Source organism: Salmo salar, chromosome 12 (genome assembly GCF_965601325.2).
Source record: "Salmo salar chromosome 12, fSalSal1, whole genome shotgun sequence".
Taxonomy (NCBI): Eukaryota; Metazoa; Chordata; class Actinopteri; order Salmoniformes; family Salmonidae; genus Salmo; species Salmo salar.
The window spans coordinates 16467091-16492500 of NC_138302.1; the positions used below are offsets into that span (position 1 = coordinate 16467091).

At 39.7% G+C, this 25410-nt stretch overlaps 1 protein-coding gene across 1 annotated transcript in view; it reads right to left on the reverse strand.

Moving 5' to 3' along the window:
- LOC106591398 (polycystin-1) overlaps positions 1-25410 on the reverse strand; it is a 187302-nt gene that overhangs the window by 9183 nt on the left and 152709 nt on the right. The window contains exons 51-56 of the mRNA XM_082958430.1: positions 25271-25410; positions 1866-1990; positions 1613-1739; positions 1317-1442; positions 993-1164; positions 67-354 (exon numbers count right to left, since the gene is read on the reverse strand). Of these exons, the coding sequence (XP_082814556.1) occupies positions 67-354; positions 993-1164; positions 1317-1442; positions 1613-1739; positions 1866-1990; positions 25271-25410 (978 nt within the window). The remainder of the gene's footprint in view (positions 1-66; positions 355-992; positions 1165-1316; positions 1443-1612; positions 1740-1865; positions 1991-25270) is intronic.

The following is a 25410-nucleotide window of genomic DNA, read 5'->3' on the forward strand; positions in this document are numbered from 1 at the left end:
TCTCTCTCAATCTGACCTTCAGCAGTAGAGCTAACACCCTCCCTCCCTCCCCCTCTCTCGCCGTACCTTCAACACCAGTATGAACAGGAGCATGGCAGACAGCAGGGTGTAAGCTTGGCTCTGCCGTGCCAGCGGGTAGAAGTCAGTGTACCCGTCTCGTTGCCGCAGGTACGACGCCCACAGGCGCCCGGCGGCAGCACATCGGCTGATGTGGAGGCCACACACACACGCTGCCAGCGCCAGGCTGCACCCGCCCAGCAACCGCCACGGGCACAGGAGGTATACCCAGCCCTCTCTCATCATGTCCAGGACTGCACATACACACAAGTACACCACTAGGGAGAAGAGAAGCATCTGAGAGGAGGAGAGAGGGAGGGGAAGGGGGAGAGGAGATAGGGAGGGAGAGTGAGAGATATATGGAGAGAGAGAGAGACAGAAATGGAGAACGAATTTATTTGTCTGCAGACAGTATTTCCTTTGTTGCCATGGTAATATAATAACCTAGATCCTGGAGTATTCAGTGTGTTGGTATGATGATATTATAATCTAGTGGTGTATTCAGTGTGTTGGTATGGTGATATTATAATCTAGTGGTGTATTCAGTGTGTTGGTATGGTGATATTATAATCTAGTGGTGTATTCAGTGTGTTGGTATGGTGATATTCTAATCTAGTGGTGTATTCAGTGTGTTGGTATGGTGATATTATAATCTAGTGGTGTATTCAGTGTGTTGAAATTATAATCTAGTGGTGTATTCAGTGTGTTGGTATGGTGATATTATAATCTAGTGGTGTATTCAGTGTGTTGGTATGGTGATATTATAATCTAGTGGTGTATTCAATGTGTTGGTAATGTAATTATATAGTGGTGTATTCATTATTCTCTAGCCATGCTATGATTGGTTAGTTCCAAGATACTGCTCCCGCCCCTCTACTATATCAATTCTGTGATTGGCTAGCACTAGCTGTCTTTGTGTGGCTGCCAGGGGTTACCGTGAGCTGCAGCTGCAGGTCGAGGCCTGTGATAGGCTGCAGGCGGAAGGTCAAGAAGTCGAGGCTGGACTGAGTGTGCTCAGAGACGGGGAACTCAAACAGGAAGGAGAAGACGGCCAAAAGGTCTGTGTTGGTGTTGTAGAGAGAGAACTCCACAAACACAGCTCGTGTCCTGGTAACACACACACACAGAGAGAGAGAGAGAGAGAGAGAGAAGACGAGGAGAGAGAGAGAGAAAAAGAGAGACACTGACAGTCAGACACTCAAATTCAGATTCAAATGGCATCACTGAAATCTCCGTTCCCTCCCTCTCTCTCTTCTCACATGTGGTCCATCCAGTGTAACTGCTGTAGGTACTGTAGTGATGTTCTGGTCTGCTCTATGTTCCTGTTCAGCTGTTGGACGAAACCTCCGCTCCCGTACACCATCACCTGACCCCAACGCCACGCCCTGGGAGAGGGAGAGAGAGAGGAGGGATGGAAAGAGGGGAGGAAGGGAGAGAAATAGAGGCTCAAGAAAGACAGCAATGACATAAGAGGATCAACCCATCTATTTCTCTCCCTCCCTCCCTCCCTCCCTCCCTCCCTCCCTCCCTCCCTCCCTCCCTCCCTCCTCCTTACCCGTTGTCATCAGCCGTGTGTAAGGTCCAGTTCTGGGTCAGCTTCCTGTGTACTGCTGAGCCAGTCAACCCCTCTCCCCAGCCTGCTGCTCCTGCCCCATGGATGGTACCTGGAGAGGACAGACGAACTATACAAGGTTTAGAAAGATTTCTGAATAAACAATTAATTACTGGAAGCTAAATTAGTGTGTGTGTGTGTATGAGTGTAGGAATGTGTGTGACCAACTGAAAAGTGAAATGGACTGTATTCTCACCGTCTCGTATCTGTCGTAGTCTGGGCGTGCCCAGTAGCACACTTCCTGTTTCCTGCATTAGGGTGGGGCCATCCAGTAACCTTGGCAACAGGGAGCCTGACAGCCATGCCCACACATCCTCACGCCTGCAGGACAGAGACATGGACATGATGAGTTGTACTGAAACAGTAGTGATTTGTCTGTACTGAAACAGTAGTGATTTGTCTGTACTGAAACAGTAGTGATTTGTCTGTACTGAAACAGTAGTGATTTGTCTGTACTGAAACAGTAGTGATTTGTCTGTACTGAAACAGAAGTGATTTGTCTGTACTGAAACAGAAGTGATTTGTCTGTACAGAAACAGAAGTGATTTGTCTGTACTGAAACAGAAGTGATTTGTCTGTACAGAAACAGAAGTGATTTGTCTGTACTGAAACAGTAGTGATTTGTCTGTACAGAAACAGTAGTGATTTGTCTGTACTGAAACAGAAGTGATTTGTCTGTACAGAAACAGAAGTAATGGAGTCCAGTTTCATATGAACGTGTGTGTGAATAGTTAACGAATGGAGACCAGTTTCATATAGACGTGTGTGTGAATAGTTAACGAATGGAGTCCAGTTTCATATAGACGTGTGTGTGAATAGTTAACGAATAGAGTCCAGTTTCATATGGACGTGTGTGTGAATAGTTAACGAATGGAGTCCAGTTTCATATAGACGTGTGTGTGAATAGTTAACGAATGGAGACCAGTTTCATATAGACGTGTGTGAATAGTTAACGAATGGAGTCCAGTTTCATATGGACGTGTGTGAATAGTTAACGAATGGAGACCAGTTTCATATGAACGTGTGTGAATAGTTAACGAATGGAGTCCAGTTTCATATAGACGTGTGTGTGACTAGTTAACGAATAGAGTCCAGTTTCATATGGACGTGTGTGTGAATAGTTAACGAATGGAGTCCAGTTTCATATAGACGTGTGTGAATAGTTAACGAATGGAGTCCAGTTTCATATAGACGTGTGTGTGAATAGTTAACGAATGGAGTCCAGTTTCATATAGACGTGTGTGTGAATAGTTAACGAATGGAGTCCAGTTTCATATAGACGTGTGTGTGAATAGTTAACGAATGGAGACCAGTTTCATATAGACGTGTGTGAATAGTTAACGAATGGAGTCCAGTTTCATATAGACGTGTGTGAATAGTTTACGAATGGAGACCAGTTTCATATAGACGTGTGTGAATAGTTAACGAATGGAGTCCAGTTTCATAAGAACGTGGTGTGTGAATAGTTAACGAATGGAGACCAGTTTCATATAGACGTGCGTGTGAATAGTTAACGAATGGAGTCCAGTTTCATATAGACGTGTGTGAATAGTTAACGAATGGAGTCCAGTTTCATATGAACGTGTGTGTGAATAGTTAACGAATGGAGTCCAGTTTCATATAGATGTGTGTGAATAGTTAATGAATGGAGTCCAGTTTCATATAAACGTGTGTGAATAGTTAACGAATGGAGTCCAGTTTCATATAGACGTGTGTGTGAATAGTTAACGAATGGAGTCCAGTTTCATATAGACGTGTGTGAATAGTTAACGAATGGAGTCCAGTTTCATATAGACGTGTGTGAATAGTTAACGAATGGAGTCCAGTTTCATATAGACGTGTGTGTGAATAGTTAACGAATGGAGTCCAGTTTCATATGGACGTGTGTGTGAATAGTTAACGAATGGAGTCCAGTTTCATATGACAGTGTGTGAATAGTTAACGAGTGGAGTCCAGTTTCATATGGACGTGTGTGTGAATAGTTAACGAATGGAGTCCAGTTTCATATGGACGTGTGTGTGAATAGTTAACGAATGGAGTCCAGTTTCATATGAACGTGTGTGTGAATAGTTAACGAATGGAGTCCAGTTTCATATAGATGTGTGTGAATAGTTAACGAATGGAGACCAGTTTCATATGGACGTGTGTGAATAGTTAACGAATGGAGTCCAGTTTCATATGAACGTGTGTGTGAATAGTTAACGAATGGAGACCAGTTTCATATGGACGTGTGTGAATAGTTAACGAATGGAGACCAGTTTCATATAGACGTGTGTGTGAATAGTTAACGAATGGAGTCCAGTTTCATATGGACGTGTGTGTCAATAGTTAACGAATGGAGACCAGTTTCATATAGACGTGTGTGTGAATAGTTAACGAATGGAGTCCAGTTTCATATGGACGTGTGTGTGAATAGTTAACAAATGGAGTCCAGTTTCATATGAACGTGTGTGTGAATAGTTAACGAATGGAGACCAGTTTCATATAGACGTGTGTGAATAGTTAACGAATGGAGTCCAGTTTCATATAGACGTGTGTGAATAGTTAACGAATGGAGAGCAGTTTCATATAGACGTGTGTGAATAGTTAACGAATGGAGTCCAGTTTCATATAGACGTGTGTGAATAGTTAACGAATGGAGTCCAGTTTCATATAGACGTGTGTGAATAGTTAACGAATGGAGTCCAGTTTCATATAGACGTGTGTGTGAATAGTTAACGAATGGAGACCAGTTTCATATAGACGTGTGTGAATAGTTAACGAATGGAGTCCAGTTTCATATGGACGTGTGTGTGAATAGTTAACGAATGGAGTCCAGTTTCATATAGACGTGTGTGAATAGTTAACGAATGGAGACCAGTTTCATATGGACGTGTGTGAATAGTTAACGAATGGAGTCCAGTTTCATATTAACGTGTGTGTGAATAGTTAACGAATGGAGACCAGTTTCATATGGACGTGTGTGAATAGTTAACGAATGGAGACCAGTTTCATATAGACGTGTGTGTGAATAGTTAACGAATGGAGACCAGTTTCATATGAACGTGTGTGTGAATAGTTAACGAATGGAGTCCAGTTTCATATAGACGTGTGTCTGAATAGTTAACGAATGGAGACCAGTTTCATATAGACGTGTGTGAATAGTTAACGAATGGAGACAAGTTTCATATAGACGTGTGTGTGAATAGTTAACGAATGGAGACTAGTTTCATATAGACGTGTGTGAATAGTTAACGAATGGAGTCCAGTTTCATAAGAACGTGGTGTGTGAATAGTTAACGAATGGAGTCCAGTTTCATATAGATGTGTGTGAATAGTTAATGAATGGAGTCCAGTTTCATATAGACGTGTGTGAATAGTTAACGAATGGAGTCCAGTTTCATATAGACGTGTGTGTGAATAGTTAACGAATGGAGTCCAGTTTCATATAGACGTGTGTGAATAGTTAACGAATGGAGTCCAGTTTCATATAGACGTGTGTGAATAGTTAACGAATGGAGTCCAGTTTCATATAGACGTGTGTGTGAATAGTTAACGAATGGAGTCCAGTTTCATATGGACGTGTGTGTGAATAGTTAACGAATGGAGTCCAGTTTCATATAGACGTGTGTGAATAGTTAACGAATGGAGTCCAGTTTCATATGAACGTGTGTGTGAATAGTTAACGAATGGAGTCCAGTTTCATATAGACGTGTGTGAATAGTTAACGAATGGAGTCCAGTTTCATATGGACGTGTGTGAATAGTTAACGAATGGAGTCCAGTTTCATATAGATGTGTGTGAATAGTTAACGAATGGAGACCAGTTTCATATGGACGTGTGTGAATAGTTAACGAATGGAGTCCAGTTTCATATGAACGTGTGTGTGAATAGTTAACGAATGGAGACCAGTTTCATATGGACGTGTGTGAATAGTTAACGAATGGAGACCAGTTTCATATAGACGTGTGTGTGAATAGTTAACGAATGGAGTCCAGTTTCATATGGACGTGTGTGTCAATAGTTAACGAATGGAGACCAGTTTCATATAGACGTGTGTGTGAATAGTTAACGAATGGAGTCCAGTTTCATATAGACGTGTGTGTGAATAGTTAACGAATGGAGTCCAGTTTCATATAGACGTGTGTGTGAATAGTTAACGAATGGAGACCAGTTTCATATAGACGTGTGTGTGAATAGTTAACGAATGGAGACCAGTTTCATATAGACGTGTGTGTGAATAGTTAACGAATGGAGTCCAGTTTCATATGGACGTGTGTGTGAATAGTTAACGAATGGAGTCCAGTTTCATATAGACGTGTGTGAATAGTTAACGAATGGAGTCCAGTTTGATATGAACGTGTGTGAATAGTTAACGAATGGAGTCCAGTTTCATATGGACGTGTGTGTGAATAGTTAACAAATGGAGTCCAGTTTCATATGAACGTGTGTGTGAATAGTTAACGAATGGAGACCAGTTTCATATAGACGTGTGTGAATAGTTAACGAATGGAGTCCAGTTTCATATAGACGTGTGTGAATAGTTAACGAATGGAGAGCAGTTTCATATAGACGTGTGTGAATAGTTAACGAATGGAGTCCAGTTTCATATAGACGTGTGTGAATAGTTAACGAATGGAGTCCAGTTTCATATAGACGTGTGTGAATAGTTAACGAATGGAGTCCAGTTTCATATAGACGTGTGTGTGAATAGTTAACGAATGGAGACCAGTTTCATATAGACGTGTGTGAATAGTTAACGAATGGAGTCCAGTTTCATATGGACGTGTGTGTGAATAGTTAACGAATGGAGTCCAGTTTCATATAGACGTGTGTGAATAGTTAACGAATGGAGACCAGTTTCATATGGACGTGTGTGAATAGTTAACGAATGGAGTCCAGTTTCATATTAACGTGTGTGTGAATAGTTAACGAATGGAGACCAGTTTCATATGGACGTGTGTGAATAGTTAACGAATGGAGTCCAGTTTCATAAGAACGTGGTGTGTGAATAGTTAACGAATGGAGACCAGTTTCATATAGACGTGCGTGTGAATAGTTAACGAATGGAGTCCAGTTTCATATAGACGTGTGTGAATAGTTAACGAATGGAGTCCAGTTTCATATGAACGTGTGTGTGAATAGTTAACGAATGGAGTCCAGTTTCATATACATGTGTGTGAATAGTTAATGAATGGAGTCCAGTTTCATATAGACGTGTGTGAATAGTTAACGAATGGAGTCCAGTTTCATATAGACGTGTGTGTGAATAGTTAACGAATGGAGTCCAGTTTCATATAGACGTGTGTGAATAGTTAACGAATGGAGTCCAGTTTCATATAGACGTGTGTGAATAGTTAACGAATGGAGTCCAGTTTCATATAGACGTGTGTGTGAATAGTTAACGAATGGAGTCCAGTTTCATATGGACGTGTGTGTGAATAGTTAACGAATGGAGTCCAGTTTCATATAGACGTGTGTGAATAGTTAACGAATGGAGTCCAGTTTCATATGAACGTGTGTGTGAATAGTTAACGAATGGAGTCCAGTTTAATATAGACGTGTGTGAATAGTTAACGAATGGAGTCCAGTTTCATATGGACGTGTGTGAATAGTTAACGAATGGAGTCCAGTTTCATATAGATGTGTGTGAATAGTTAACGAATGGAGACCAGTTTCATATGGACGTGTGTGAATAGTTAACGAATGGAGTCCAGTTTCATATGAACGTGTGTGTGAATAGTTAACGAATGGAGACCAGTTTCATATGGACGTGTGTGAATAGTTAACGAATGGAGACCAGTTTCATATAGACGTGTGTGTGAATAGTTAACGAATGGAGTCCAGTTTCATATGGACGTGTGTGTCAATAGTTAACGAATGGAGACCAGTTTCATATAGACGTGTGTGTGAATAGTTAACGAATGGAGTCCAGTTTCATATAGACGTGTGTGTGAATAGTTAACGAATGGAGTCCAGTTTCATATAGACGTGTGTGTGAATAGTTAACGAATGGAGACCAGTTTCATATAGACGTGTGTGTGAATAGTTAACGAATGGAGACCAGTTTCATATAGACGTGTGTGTGAATAGTTAACGAATGGAGTCCAGTTTCATATGGACGTGTGTGTGAATAGTTAACGAATGGAGTCCAGTTTCATATAGACGTGTGTGAATAGTTAACGAATGGAGTCCAGTTTGATATGAACGTGTGTGAATAGTTAACGAATGGAGTCCAGTTTCATATGGACGTGTGTGTGAATAGTTAACAAATGGAGTCCAGTTTCATATGAACGTGTGTGTGAATAGTTAACGAATGGAGACCAGTTTCATATAGACGTGTGTGAATAGTTAACGAATGGAGTCCAGTTTCATATAGACGTGTGTGAATAGTTAACGAATGGAGAGCAGTTTCATATAGACGTGTGTGAATAGTTAACGAATGGAGTCCAGTTTCATATAGACGTGTGTGAATAGTTAACGAATGGAGTCCAGTTTCATATAGACGTGTGTGAATAGTTAACGAATGGAGTCCAGTTTCATATAGACGTGTGTGTGAATAGTTAACGAATGGAGACCAGTTTCATATAGACGTGTGTGAATAGTTAACGAATGGAGTCCAGTTTCATATGGACGTGTGTGTGAATAGTTAACGAATGGAGTCCAGTTTCATATAGACGTGTGTGAATAGTTAACGAATGGAGACCAGTTTCATATGGACGTGTGTGAATAGTTAACGAATGGAGTCCAGTTTCATATTAACGTGTGTGTGAATAGTTAACGAATGGAGACCAGTTTCATATGGACGTGTGTGAATAGTTAACGAATGGAGACCAGTTTCATATAGACGTGTGTGTGAATAGTTAACGAATGGAGACCAGTTTCATATGAACGTGTGTGTGAATAGTTAACGAATGGAGTCCAGTTTCATATAGACGTGTGTATAGTTAACGAATGGAGTCCAGTTTCATATAGACGTGTGTGAATAGTTAACGAATGGAGACCAGTTTCATATAGACGTGTGTGAATAGTTAACGAATGGAGTCCAGTTTCATATAGACGTGTGTGTGAATAGTTAACGAATGGAGTCCAGTTTCATATAGACGTGTGTGAATAGTTAACGAATGGAGTCCAGTTTCATATGGACGTGTGTGTGAATAGTTAACGAATGGAGTCCAGTTTCATATAGACGTGTGTGAATAGTTATCGAATGGAGACCAGTTTCATATAGACGTGTGTGTGAATAGTTAACGAATGGAGACCAGTTTCATATAGACGTGTGTGTGAATAGTTAACGAATGGAGTCCAGTTTCATACGGACGTGTGTGTGAATAGTTAACGAATGGAGTCCAGTTTCATATAGACGTGTGTGAATAGTTAACGAATGGAGTCCAGTTTCATATGAACGTGTGTGAAAAGTTAACGAATGGAGTCCAGTTTCATATGGACGTGTGTGTGAATAGTTAACAAATGGAGTCCAGTTTCATATGAACGTGTGTGTGAATAGTTAACGAATGGAGACCAGTTTCATATAGACGTGTGTGAATAGTTAACGAATGGAGTCCAGTTTCATATAGACGTGTGTGAATAGTTAACGAATGGAGAGCAGTTTCATATAGACGTGTGTGAATAGTTAACGAATGGAGTCCAGTTTCATATGGACGTGTGTGAATAGTTAACGAATGGAGACCAGTTTCATATAGACGTGTGTGTGAATAGTTAACGAATGGAGACCAGTTTCATATGAACGTGTGTGTGAATAGTTAACGAATGGAGTCCAGTTTCATATAGACGTGTGTATAGTTAACGAATGGAGTCCAGTTTCATATAGACGTGTGTGAATAGTTAACGAATGGAGACCAGTTTCATATAGACGTGTGTGAATAGTTAACGAATGGAGTCCAGTTTCATATAGACGTGTGTGTGAATAGTTAACGAATGGAGTCCAGTTTCATATAGACGTGTGTGAATAGTTAACGAATGGAGTCCAGTTTCATATGGACGTGTGTGTGAATAGTTAACGAATGGAGTCCAGTTTCATATAGACGTGTGTGAATAGTTATCGAATGGAGACCAGTTTCATATAGACGTGTGTGTGAATAGTTAACGAATGGAGACCAGTTTCATATAGACGTGTGTGTGAATAGTTAACGAATGGAGTCCAGTTTCATACGGACGTGTGTGTGAATAGTTAACGAATGGAGTCCAGTTTCATATAGACGTGTGTGAATAGTTAACGAATGGAGTCCAGTTTCATATGAACGTGTGTGAAAAGTTAACGAATGGAGTCCAGTTTCATATGGACGTGTGTGTGAATAGTTAACAAATGGAGTCCAGTTTCATATGAACGTGTGTGTGAATAGTTAACGAATGGAGACCAGTTTCATATAGACGTGTGTGAATAGTTAACGAATGGAGTCCAGTTTCATATAGACGTGTGTGAATAGTTAACGAATGGAGAGCAGTTTCATATAGACGTGTGTGAATAGTTAACGAATGGAGTCCAGTTTCATATAGACGTGTGTGTGAATAGTTAACGAATGGAGTCCAGTTTCATATGAACGTGTGTGTAAATAGTTAACGAATGGAGACCAGTTTCATATAGACGTGCGTCTGAATAGTTAACGAATGGAGACCAGTTTCATATAGACGTGTGTGAATAGTTAACGAATGGAGACCAGTTTCATATAGACGTGTGTGTGAATAGTTAACGAATGGAGACCAGTTTCATATAGACGTGTGTGAATAGTTAACGAATGGAGTCCAGTTTCATATAGATGTGTGTGAATAGTTAACGAATGGAGTCCAGTTTCATATAGACGTGTGTGAATAGTTAACGAATAGAGTCCAGTTTCATATGAACGTGTGTGTGAATAGTTAACGAATGGAGTCCAGTTTCATATAGACGTGTGTGTGAATAGTTAACGAATGGAGTCCAGTTTCATATAGACGTGTGTGAATAGTTAACGAATGGAGTCCAGTTTCATATGGACGTGTGTGTGAATAGTTAACGAATGGAGTCCAGTTTCATATAGACGTGTGTGAATAGTTAACGAATGGAGACCAGTTTCATATGGACATGTGTGAATAGTTAACGAATGGAGTCCAGTTTCATATGAACGTGTGTGTGAATAGTTAACGAATGGAGACCAGTTTCATATGGACGTGTGTGAATAGTTAACGAATGGAGACCAGTTTCATATAGACGTGTGTGTGAATAGTTAACGAATGGAGTCCAGTTTCATATGGACGTGTGTGTCAATAGTTAACGAATGGAGACCAGTTTCATATAGACGTGTGTTTGAATAGTTAACGAATGGAGTCCAGTTTCATATGGACGTGTGTGTGAATAGTTAACGAATGGAGACCAGTTTCATATGGACGTGTGTGAATAGTTAACGAATGGAGACCAGTTTCATATAGACGTGTGTGTGAATAGTTAACGAATGGAGTCCAGTTTCATATGGACGTGTGTGTCAATAGTTAACGAATGGAGACCAGTTTCATATAGACGTGTGTGAATAGTTAACGAATGGAGACCAGTTTCATATAGACGTGTGTGAATAGTTAATGAATGGAGTCCAGTTTCATATGAACGTGTGTGAATAGTTAACGAATGGAGTCCAGTTTCATATGGACGTGTGTGTGAATAGTTAACGAATGGAGTCCAGTTTCATATGAACGTGTGTGTGAATAGTTAACGAATGGAGACCAGTTTCATATGGACGTGTGTGAATAGTTAACGAATGGAGACCAGTTTCATATAGACGTGTGTGTGAATAGTTAACGAATGGAGTCCAGTTTCATATGGACGTGTGTGTCAATAGTTAACGAATGGAGACCAGTTTCATATAGACGTGTGTGAATAGTTAACGAATGGAGACCAGTTTCATATAGACGTGTGTGAATAGTTAATGAATGGAGTCCAGTTTCATATGAACGTGTGTGAATAGTTAACGAATGGAGTCCAGTTTCATATGGACGTGTGTGTGAATAGTTAACGAATGGAGTCCAGTTTCATATGAACGTGTGTGTGAATAGTTAACGAATGGAGACCAGTTTCATATAGACGTGTGTGAATAGTTAACGAATGGAGAGCAGTTTCATATAGACGTGTGTGTGAATAGTTAACGAATGGAGACCAGTTTCATATAGACGTGTGTGAATAGTTAACGAATGGAGACCAGTTTCGTATAGTTGTGTGTGAATAGTTAACGAATGGAGTCCAGTTTCATATGAACGTGTGTGTGAATAGTTAACGAATGGAGAGCAGTTTCATATAGACGTGTGTGTGAATAGTTAACGAATGGAGTCCAGTTTCATATAGACGTGTGTGTGAATAGTTAACGAATGGAGACCAGTTTCATATAGACGTGTGTGTGAATAGTTAACGAATGGAGACCAGTTTCATATAGACGTGTGTGAATAGTTAACGAATGGAGTCCAGTTTGATATGAACGTGTGTGAATAGTTAACGAATGGAGTCCAGTTTCATATGGACGTGTGTGTGAATAGTTAACAAATGGAGTCCAGTTTTATATGAACGTGTGTGTGAATAGTTAACGAATGGAGACCAGTTTCATATAGACGTGTGTGAATAGTTAACGAATGGAGTCCAGTTTCATATAGACGTGTGTGAATAGTTAACGAATGGAGAGCAGTTTCATATAGACGTGTGTGAATAGTTAACGAATGGAGTCCAGTTTCATATAGACGTGTGTGATTAGTTAACGAATGGAGTCCAGTTTCATATAGACGTGTGTGAATAGTTAACGAATGGAGTCCAGTTTCATATAGACGTGTGTGTGAATAGTTAACGAATGGAGACCAGTTTCATATAGACGTGTGTGAATAGTTAACGAATGGAGTCCAGTTTCATATTAACGTGTGTGTGAATAGTTAACGAATGGAGACCAGTTTCATATGGACGTGTGTGAATAGTTAACGAATGGAGACCAGTTTCATATAGACGTGTGTGTGAATAGTTAACGAATGGAGACCAGTTTCATATGAACGTGTGTGTGAATAGTTAACGAATGGAGTCCAGTTTCATATAGACGTGTGTCTGAATAGTTAACGAATGGAGACCAGTTTCATATAGACGTGTGTGAATAGTTAACGAATGGAGACCAGTTTCATATAGACGTGTGTGTGAATAGTTAACGAATGGAGACTAGTTTCATATAGACGTGTGTGAATAGTTAACGAATGGAGTCCAGTTTCATAAGAACGTGGTGTGTGAATAGTTAACGAATGGAGTCCAGTTTCATATAGATGTGTGTGAATAGTTAATGAATGGAGTCCAGTTTCATATAGACGTGTGTGAATAGTTAACGAATGGAGTCCAGTTTCATATAGACGTGTGTGTGAATAGTTAACGAATGGAGTCCAGTTTCATATAGACGTGTGTGAATAGTTAACGAATGGAGTCCAGTTTCATATGGACGTGTGTGAATAGTTAACGAATGGAGTCCAGTTTCATATAGATGTGTGTGAATAGTTAACGAATGGAGACCAGTTTCATATGGACGTGTGTGAATAGTTAACGAATGGAGTCCAGTTTCATATGAACGTGTGTGTGAATAGTTAACGAATGGAGACCAGTTTCATATGGACGTGTGTGAATAGTTAACGAATGGAGACCAGTTTCATATAGACGTGTGTGTGAATAGTTAACGAATGGAGTCCAGTTTCATATGGACGTGTGTGTCAATAGTTAACGAATGGAGACCAGTTTCATATAGACGTGTGTGTGAATAGTTAACGAATGGAGTCCAGTTTCATATAGACGTGTGTGTGAATAGTTAACGAATGGAGTCCAGTTTCATATAGACGTGTGTGTGAATAGTTAACGAATGGAGACCAGTTTCATATAGACGTGTGTGTGAATAGTTAACGAATGGAGACCAGTTTCATATAGACGTGTGTGTGAATAGTTAACGAATGGAGTCCAGTTTCATATGGACGTGTGTGTCAATAGTTAACGAATGGAGACCAGTTTCATATAGACGTGTGTTTGAATAGTTAACGAATGGAGTCCAGTTTCATATGGACGTGTGTGTGAATAGTTAACGAATGGAGACCAGTTTCATATGGACGTGTGTGAATAGTTAACGAATGGAGACCAGTTTCATATAGACGTGTGTGTGAATAGTTAACGAATGGAGTCCAGTTTCATATGGACGTGTGTGTCAATAGTTAACGAATGGAGACCAGTTTCATATAGACGTGTGTGAATAGTTAACGAATGGAGACCAGTTTCATATAGACGTGTGTGAATAGTTAATGAATGGAGTCCAGTTTCATATGAACGTGTGTGAATAGTTAACGAATGGAGTCCAGTTTCATATGGACGTGTGTGTGAATAGTTAACGAATGGAGTCCAGTTTCATATGAACGTGTGTGTGAATAGTTAACGAATGGAGACCAGTTTCATATGGACGTGTGTGAATAGTTAACGAATGGAGACCAGTTTCATATAGACGTGTGTGTGAATAGTTAACGAATGGAGTCCAGTTTCATATGGACGTGTGTGTCAATAGTTAACGAATGGAGACCAGTTTCATATAGACGTGTGTGAATAGTTAACGAATGGAGACCAGTTTCATATAGACGTGTGTGAATAGTTAATGAATGGAGTCCAGTTTCATATGAACGTGTGTGAATAGTTAACGAATGGAGTCCAGTTTCATATGGACGTGTGTGTGAATAGTTAACGAATGGAGTCCAGTTTCATATGAACGTGTGTGTGAATAGTTAACGAATGGAGACCAGTTTCATATAGACGTGTGTGAATAGTTAACGAATGGAGAGCAGTTTCATATAGACGTGTGTGTGAATAGTTAACGAATGGAGACCAGTTTCATATAGACGTGTGTGAATAGTTAACGAATGGAGACCAGTTTCGTATAGTTGTGTGTGAATAGTTAACGAATGGAGTCCAGTTTCATATGAACGTGTGTGTGAATAGTTAACGAATGGAGAGCAGTTTCATATAGACGTGTGTGTGAATAGTTAACGAATGGAGTCCAGTTTCATATAGACGTGTGTGTGAATAGTTAACGAATGGAGACCAGTTTCATATAGACGTGTGTGTGAATAGTTAACGAATGGAGACCAGTTTCATATAGACGTGTGTGAATAGTTAACGAATGGAGTCCAGTTTGATATGAACGTGTGTGAATAGTTAACGAATGGAGTCCAGTTTCATATGGACGTGTGTGTGAATAGTTAACGAATGGAGTCCAGTTTTATATGAACGTGTGTGTGAATAGTTAACGAATGGAGACCAGTTTCATATAGACGTGTGTGAATAGTTAACGAATGGAGTCCAGTTTCATATAGACGTGTGTGAATAGTTAACGAATGGAGAGCAGTTTCATATAGACGTGTGTGAATAGTTAACGAATGGAGTCCAGTTTCATATAGACGTGTGTGATTAGTTAACGAATGGAGTCCAGTTTCATATAGACGTGTGTGAATAGTTAACGAATGGAGTCCAGTTTCATATAGACGTGTGTGTGAATAGTTAACGAATGGAGACCAGTTTCATATAGACGTGTGTGAATAGTTAACGAATGGAGTCCAGTTTCATATTAACGTGTGTGTGAATAGTTAACGAATGGAGACCAGTTTCATATGGACGTGTGTGAATAGTTAACGAATGGAGACCAGTTTCATATAGACGTGTGTGTGAATAGTTAACGAATGGAGACCAGTTTCATATGAACGTGTGTGTGAATAGTTAACGAATGGAGTCCAGTTTCATATAGACGTGTGTCTGAATAGTTAACGAATGGAGACCAGTTTCATATAGACGTGTGTGAATAGTTAACGAATGGAGACCAGTTTCATATAGACGTGTGTGTGAATAGTTAACGAATGGAGACTAGTTTCATATAGACGTGTGTGAATAGTTAACGAATGGAGTCCAGTTTCATAAGAACGTGGTGTGTGAATAGTTAACGAATGGAGTCCAGTTTCATATAGATGTGTGTGAATAGTTAATGAATGGAGTCCAGTTTCATATAGACGTGTGTGAATAGTTAACGAATGGAGTCCAGTTTCATATAGACGTGTGTGTGAATAGTTAACGAATGGAGTCCAGTTTCATATAGACGTGTGTGAATAGTTAACGAATGGAGTCCAGTTTCATATAGACGTGTGTGAATAGTTAACGAATGGAGTCCAGTTTCATATAGACGTGTGTGTGAATAGTTAACGAATGGAGTCCAGTTTCATATGAACGTGTGTGTGAATAGTTAACGAATGGAGACCAGTTTCATATGGACGTGTGTGAATAGTTAACGAATGGAGACCAGTTTCATATAGACGTGTGTGTGAATAGTTAACGAATGGAGTCCAGTTTCATATGGACGTGTGTGTCAATAGTTAACGAATGGAGACCAGTTTCATATAGACGTGTGTGTGAATAGTTAACGAATGGAGTCCAGTTTCATATAGACGTGTGTGTGAATAGTTAACGAATGGAGTCCAGTTTCATATAGACGTGTGTGTGAATAGTTAACGAATGGAGACCAGTTTCATATAGACGTGTGTGTGAATAGTTAACGAATGGAGACCAGTTTCATATAGACGTGTGTGTGAATAGTTAACGAATGGAGTCCAGTTTCATATGGACGTGTGTGTGAATAGTTAACGAATGGAGTCCAGTTTCATATAGACGTGTGTGAATAGTTAACGAATGGAGTCCAGTTTGATATGAACGTGTGTGAATAGTTAACGAATGGAGTCCAGTTTCATATGGACGTGTGTGTGAATAGTTAACAAATGGAGTCCAGTTTCATATGAACGTGTGTGTGAATAGTTAACGAATGGAGACCAGTTTCATATAGACGTGTGTGAATAGTTAACGAATGGAGTCCAGTTTCATATAGACGTGTGTGAATAGTTAACGAATGGAGAGCAGTTTCATATAGACGTGTGTGAATAGTTAACGAATGGAGTCCAGTTTCATATAGACGTGTGTGAATAGTTAACGAATGGAGTCCAGTTTCATATAGACGTGTGTGAATAGTTAACGAATGGAGTCCAGTTTCATATAGACGTGTGTGTGAATAGTTAACGAATGGAGACCAGTTTCATATAGACGTGTGTGAATAGTTAACGAATGGAGTCCAGTTTCATATGGACGTGTGTGTGAATAGTTAACGAATGGAGTCCAGTTTCATATAGACGTGTGTGAATAGTTAACGAATGGAGACCAGTTTCATATGGACGTGTGTGAATAGTTAACGAATGGAGTCCAGTTTCATATTAACGTGTGTGTGAATAGTTAACGAATGGAGACCAGTTTCATATGGACGTGTGTGAATAGTTAACGAATGGAGTCCAGTTTCATAAGAACGTGGTGTGTGAATAGTTAACGAATGGAGACCAGTTTCATATAGACGTGCGTGTGAATAGTTAACGAATGGAGTCCAGTTTCATATAGACGTGTGTGAATAGTTAACGAATGGAGTCCAGTTTCATATGAACGTGTGTGTGAATAGTTAACGAATGGAGTCCAGTTTCATATAGATGTGTGTGAATAGTTAATGAATGGAGTCCAGTTTCATATAGACGTGTGTGAATAGTTAACGAATGGAGTCCAGTTTCATATAGACGTGTGTGTGAATAGTTAACGAATGGAGTCCAGTTTCATATAGACGTGTGTGAATAGTTAACGAATGGAGTCCAGTTTCATATAGACGTGTGTGTCAATAGTTAACGAATGGAGACCAGTTTCATATAGACGTGTGTGAATAGTTAACGAATGGAGACCAGTTTCATATAGACGTGTGTGAATAGTTAATGAATGGAGTCCAGTTTCATATGAACGTGGGTGAATAGTTAACGAATGGAGTCCAGTTTCATATGGACGTGTATGTGAATAGTTAACGAATGGAGTGCAGTTTCATAAGAACGTGTGTGTGAATAGTTAACGAATGGAGACCAGTTTCATATGGACGTGTGTGAATAGTTAACGAATGGAGACCAGTTTCATATAGACGTGTGTGTGAATAGTTAACGAATGGAGTCCAGTTTCATATGGACGTGTGTGTCAATAGTTAACGAATGGAGACCAGTTTCATATAGACGTGTGTGAATAGTTAACGAATGGAGACCAGTTTCATATAGACGTGTGTGAATAGTTAATGAATGGAGTCCAGTTTGATATGAACGTGTGTGAATAGTTAACGAATGGAGTCCAGTTTCATATGGACGTGTGTGTGAATAGTTAACAAATGGAGTCCAGTTTCATATGAACGTGTGTGTGAATAGTTAACGAATGGAGACCAGTTTCATATAGACGTGTGTGAATAGTTAACGAATGGAGTCCAGTTTCATATAGACGTGTGTGAATAGTTAACGAATGGAGAGCAGTTTCATATAGACGTGTGTGAATAGTTAACGAATGGAGTCCAGTTTCATATAGACGTGTGTGAATAGTTAACGAATGGAGTCCAGTTTCATATAGACGTGTGTGAATAGTTAACGAATGGAGTCCAGTTTCATATAGACGTGTGTGTGAATAGTTAACGAATGGAGACCAGTTTCATATAGACGTGTGTGAATAGTTAACGAATGGAGTCCAGTTTCATATGGACGTGTGTGTGAATAGTTAACGAATGGAGTCCAGTTTCATATAGACGTGTGTGAATAGTTAACGAATGGAGACCAGTTTCATATGGACGTGTGTGAATAGTTAACGAATGGAGTCCAGTTTCATATTAACGTGTGTGTGAATAGTTAACGAATGGAGACCAGTTTCATATGGACGTGTGTGAATAGTTAACGAATGGAGTCCAGTTTCATAAGAACGTGGTGTGTGAATAGTTAACGAATGGAGACCAGTTTCATATAGACGTGCGTGTGAATAGTTAACGAATGGAGTCCAGTTTCATATAGACGTGTGTGAATAGTTAACGAATGGAGTCCAGTTTCATATGAACGTGTGTGTGAATAGTTAACGAATGGAGTCCAGTTTCATATAGATGTGTGTGAATAGTTAATGAATGGAGTCCAGTTTCATATAGACGTGTGTGAATAGTTAACGAATGGAGTCCAGTTTCATATAGACGTGTGTGTGAATAGTTAACGAATGGAGTCCAGTTTCATATAGACGTGTGTGAATAGTTAACGAATGGAGTCCAGTTTCATATAGACGTGTGTGAATAGTTAACGAATGGAGTCCAGTTTCATATAGACGTGTGTGTGAATAGTTAACGAATGGAGTCCAGTTTCATATGGACGTGTGTGTGAATAGTTAACGAATGGAGTCCAGTTTCATATAGACGTGTGTGAATAGTTAACGAATGGAGTCCAGTTTCATATGAACGTGTGTGTGAATAGTTAACGAATGGAGTCCAGTTTCATATAGACGTGTGTGAATAGTTAACGAATGGAGTCCAGTTTCATATGGACGTGTGTGAATAGTTAACGAATGGAGTCCAGTTTCATATAGATGTGTGTGAATAGTTAACGAATGGAGACCAGTTTCATATGGACGTGTGTGAATAGTTAACGAATGGAGTCCAGTTTCATATGAACGTGTGTGTGAATAGTTAACGAATGGAGACCAGTTTCATATGGACGTGTGTGAATAGTTAACGAATGGAGACCAGTTTCATATAGACGTGTGTGTGAATAGTTAACGAATGGAGTCCAGTTTCATATGGACGTGTGTGTCAATAGTTAACGAATGGAGACCAGTTTCATATAGACGTGTGTGTGAATAGTTAACGAATGGAGTCCAGTTTCATATAGACGTGTGTGTGAATAGTTAACGAATGGAGTCCAGTTTCATATAGACGTGTGTGTGAATAGTTAACGAATGGAGACCAGTTTCATATAGACGTGTGTGTGAATAGTTAACGAATGGAGACCAGTTTCATATAGACGTGTGTGTGAATAGTTAACGAATGGAGTCCAGTTTCATATGGACGTGTGTGTGAATAGTTAACGAATGGAGTCCAGTTTCATATAGACGTGTGTGAATAGTTAACGAATGGAGTCCAGTTTGATATGAACGTGTGTGAATAGTTAACGAATGGAGTCCAGTTTCATATGGACGTGTGTGTGAATAGTTAACAAATGGAGTCCAGTTTCATATGAACGTGTGTGTGAATAGTTAACGAATGGAGACCAGTTTCATATAGACGTGTGTGAATAGTTAACGAATGGAGTCCAGTTTCATATAGACGTGTGTGAATAGTTAACGAATGGAGAGCAGTTTCATATAGACGTGTGTGAATAGTTAACGAATGGAGTCCAGTTTCATATAGACGTGTGTGAATAGTTAACGAATGGAGTCCAGTTTCATATAGACGTGTGTGAATAGTTAACGAATGGAGTCCAGTTTCATATAGACGTGTGTGTGAATAGTTAACGAATGGAGACCAGTTTCATATAGACGTGTGTGAATAGTTAACGAATGGAGTCCAGTTTCATATGGACGTGTGTGTGAATAGTTAACGAATGGAGTCCAGTTTCATATAGACGTGTGTGAATAGTTAACGAATGGAGACCAGTTTCATATGGACGTGTGTGAATAGTTAACGAATGGAGACCAGTTTCATATAGACGTGTGTGTGAATAGTTAACGAATGGAGACCAGTTTCATATGAACGTGTGTGTGAATAGTTAACGAATGGAGTCCAGTTTCATATAGACGTGTGTATAGTTAACGAATGGAGTCCAGTTTCATATAGACGTGTGTGAATAGTTAACGAATGGAGACCAGTTTCATATAGACGTGTGTGAATAGTTAACGAATGGAGTCCAGTTTCATATAGACGTGTGTGTGAATAGTTAACGAATGGAGTCCAGTTTCATATAGACGTGTGTGAATAGTTAACGAATGGAGTCCAGTTTCATATGGACGTGTGTGTGAATAGTTAACGAATGGAGTCCAGTTTCATATAGACGTGTGTGAATAGTTATCGAATGGAGACCAGTTTCATATAGACGTGTGTGTGAATAGTTAACGAATGGAGACCAGTTTCATATAGACGTGTGTGTGAATAGTTAACGAATGGAGTCCAGTTTCATACGGACGTGTGTGTGAATAGTTAACGAATGGAGTCCAGTTTCATATAGACGTGTGTGAATAGTTAACGAATGGAGTCCAGTTTCATATGAACGTGTGTGAAAAGTTAACGAATGGAGTCCAGTTTCATATGGACGTGTGTGTGAATAGTTAACAAATGGAGTCCAGTTTCATATGAACGTGTGTGTGAATAGTTAACGAATGGAGACCAGTTTCATATAGACGTGTGTGAATAGTTAACGAATGGAGTCCAGTTTCATATAGACGTGTGTGAATAGTTAACGAATGGAGAGCAGTTTCATATAGACGTGTGTGAATAGTTAACGAATGGAGTCCAGTTTCATATAGACGTGTGTGTGAATAGTTAACGAATGGAGTCCAGTTTCATATGAACGTGTGTGTAAATAGTTAACGAATGGAGACCAGTTTCATATAGACGTGCGTCTGAATAGTTAACGAATGGAGACCAGTTTCATATAGACGTGTGTGAATAGTTAACGAATGGAGACCAGTTTCATATAGACGTGTGTGTGAATAGTTAACGAATGGAGACCAGTTTCATATAGACGTGTGTGAATAGTTAACGAATGGAGTCCAGTTTCATATTGATGTGTGTGAATAGTTAACGAATGGAGTCCAGTTTCATATAGACGTGTGTGAATAGTTAACGAATAGAGTCCAGTTTCATATGAACGTGTGTGTGAATAGTTAACGAATGGAGTCCAGTTTCATATAGACGTGTGTGTGAATAGTTAACGAATGGAGTCCAGTTTCATATAGACGTGTGTGAATAGTTAACGAATGGAGTCCAGTTTCATATGGACGTGTGTGTGAATAGTTAACGAATGGAGTCCAGTTTCATATAGACGTGTGTGAATAGTTAACGAATGGAGACCAGTTTCATATGGACATGTGTGAATAGTTAACGAATGGAGTCCAGTTTCATATGAACGTGTGTGTGAATAGTTAACGAATGGAGACCAGTTTCATATGGACGTGTGTGAATAGTTAACGAATGGAGACCAGTTTCATATAGACGTGTGTGTGAATAGTTAACGAATGGAGTCCAGTTTCATATGGACGTGTGTGTCAATAGTTAACGAATGGAGACCAGTTTCATATAGACGTGTGTTTGAATAGTTAACGAATGGAGTCCAGTTTCATATGGACGTGTGTGTGAATAGTTAACGAATGGAGACCAGTTTCATATGGACGTGTGTGAATAGTTAACGAATGGAGACCAGTTTCATATAGACGTGTGTGTGAATAGTTAACGAATGGAGTCCAGTTTCATATGGACGTGTGTGTCAATAGTTAACGAATGGAGACCAGTTTCATATAGACGTGTGTGAATAGTTAACGAATGGAGACCAGTTTCATATAGACGTGTGTGAATAGTTAATGAATGGAGTCCAGTTTCATATGAACGTGTGTGAATAGTTAACGAATGGAGTCCAGTTTCATATGGACGTGTGTGTGAATAGTTAACGAATGGAGTCCAGTTTCATATGAACGTGTGTGTGAATAGTTAACGAATGGAGACCAGTTTCATATGGACGTGTGTGAATAGTTAACGAATGGAGACCAGTTTCATATAGACGTGTGTGTGAATAGTTAACGAATGGAGTCCAGTTTCATATGGACGTGTGTGTCAATAGTTAACGAATGGAGACCAGTTTCATATAGACGTGTGTGAATAGTTAACGAATGGAGACCAGTTTCATATAGACGTGTGTGAATAGTTAATGAATGGAGTCCAGTTTCATATGAACGTGTGTGAATAGTTAACGAATGGAGTCCAGTTTCATATGGACGTGTGTGTGAATAGTTAACGAATGGAGTCCAGTTTCATATGAACGTGTGTGTGAATAGTTAACGAATGGAGACCAGTTTCATATAGACGTGTGTGAATAGTTAACGAATGGAGAGCAGTTTCATATAGACGTGTGTGTGAATAGTTAACGAATGGAGACCAGTTTCATATAGACGTGTGTGAATAGTTAACGAATGGAGACCAGTTTCGTATAGTTGTGTGTGAATAGTTAACGAATGGAGTCCAGTTTCATATGAACGTGTGTGTGAATAGTTAACGAATGGAGAGCAGTTTCATATAGACGTGTGTGTGAATAGTTAACGAATGGAGTCCAGTTTCATATAGACGTGTGTGTGAATAGTTAACGAATGGAGACCAGTTTCATATAGACGTGTGTGTGAATAGTTAACGAATGGAGACCAGTTTCATATAGACGTGTGTGAATAGTTAACGAATGGAGACCAGTTTCGTATAGTTGTGTGTGAATAGTTAACGAATGGAGTCCAGTTTCATATAGACGTGTGTGAATAGTTAACGAATGGAGAGCAGTTTCATATAGACGTGTGTGTGAATAGTTAACGAATGGAGTCCAGTTTCATATAGACGTGTGTGTGAATAGTTAACGAATGGAGACCAGTTTCATATAGACGTGTGTGTGAATAGTTAACGAATGGAGACCAGTTTCATATGAACGTGTGTGTGAATAGTTAACGAATGGAGACCAGTTTCATATAGACGTGTGTGAATAGTTAATGAATGGAGACCAGTTTCATATAGTTGTGTGTGAATAGTTAACGAATGGAGTCCAGTTTCATATGAACGTGTGTGAATAGTTAACGAATGGAGTCCAGTTTCATATGGACGTGTGTGTGAATAGTTAACGAATGGAGTCCAGTTTCATATGAACGTGTGTGTGAATAGTTAACGAATGGAGACCAGTTTCATATAGACGTGTGTGAATAGTTAACGAATGGAGTCCAGTTTCATATAGACGTGTGTGTGAATAGTTAACGAATGGAGTCCAGTTTCATATGAACGTGTGTGTGAATAGTTAACGAATGGAGACCAGTTTCATATAGACGTGTGTGTGTGAATAGTTAACGAATGGAATCCAGTTTCATATGAACGTGTGTGAATAGTTAACGAATGGAGTCCAGTTTCATATGAACGTGTGTGAATAGTTAACGAATGGAGACCAGTTTCATATAGACGTGTGTGTGAATAGTTAACGAATGGAGTCCAGTTTCATATAGACGTGTGTGTGAATTGTTAACGAGTGGAGTCCAGTTTCATATAGACGTGTGTGTGAATAGTTAACGAATGGAGACCAGTTTCATATGAATGTGTGTGTGAATAGTTAACGAATGGAGTCCAGTTTCATATAGACGTGTGTGAATAGTTAACGAATGGAGTCCAGTTTCACATGAACGTGTGTGAATAGTTAACGAATGGAGACCAGTTTCATATGAACGTGTGTGTGAATAGTTAACGAATGGAGTCCAGTTTCATATAGACGTGTGTGAATAGTTAACGAATGGAGACCAGTTTCATATAGACGTGTGTGAATAGTTAACGAATGGAGTCCAGTTTCATATGAACGTGTGTGAATAGTTAACGAATGGAGTCCAGTTTCATATGGACGTGTGTGAATAGTTAACGAATGGAGTCCAGTTTCATATGAACGTGTGTGTGAATAGTTAACGAATGGAGACCAGTTTCATATAGACGTGTGTGAATAGTTAACGAATGGAGAGCAGTTTCATATAGACGTGTGTGAATAGTTAACGAATGGAGTCCAGTTTCATATAGACGTGTGTGAATAGTTAACGAATGGAGTCCAGTTTCATATAGACGTGTGTGTGAATAGTTAACGAATGGAGTCCAGTTTCATATGGACGTGTGTGTGAATAGTTAACGAATGGAGTCCAGTTTCATATAGACGTGTGTGAATAGTTAACGAATGGAGTCCAGTTTCATATGAACGTGTGTGTGAATAGTTAACGAATGGAGTCCAGTTTCATATAGACGTGTGTGTGAATAGTTAACAAATGGAGTCCAGTTTCATATAGACGTGTGTGTGAATAGTTAACGAATGGAGTCCAGTTTCATATAGACGTGTGTGAATAGTTAACGAATGGAGTCCAGTTTCATATGAACGTGTGTGTGAATAGTTAACGAATGGAAACCAGTTTCATATAGACGTGTGTGTGAATAGTTAACGAGTGGAGTCCAGTTTCATATGAACGTGTGTGTGAATAGTTAACGAATGGAGACCAGTTTCATATGGACGTGTGTGTTGACAGAATGACAGTGGTTTAATGTAGGGAGCTCAAACAGCGCTGAGTAGACAGAGGGAACATGAGTACACACACACACACACACACACACACACACACACACACACACACACACACACACACACACACACACAAACTATATTTTCTTTGCAAATGTGCGTACGTGTGTGTGTGTGTGTATAATGTGTGTTTACCTGCTGATGTTGGCCTGGTCCGGTGTGTGTGTGTGTATACTGTGTGTTTACCTGCTGATGTTGGCCTGGTCCGGTGTGTGTGTGTATAATGTGTGTTTACCTGCTGATGTTGGCCTGGTCCGGTGTGTGTGTGTGTATAATGTGTGTTTACCTGCTGATGTTGGCCTGGTCCGGTGTGTGTGTGTGTGTGTATAATGTGTGTTTACCTGCTGATGTTGGCCTGGTCTGGTGTGTGTGTGTGTGTGTGTGTGTATAATGTGTGTTTACCTGTTGATGTTGGCCTGGTCCGGTGTGTGTAGTGTGAGTTGAAGCTGTGTACGGAGTCGCAGGCTGTGTGTGTCCTTGGTCGTGTCAGAGTAGTTGAGCAGCAACACCACCATCAGGAAGAGCATGTAGACCAGGAAGTT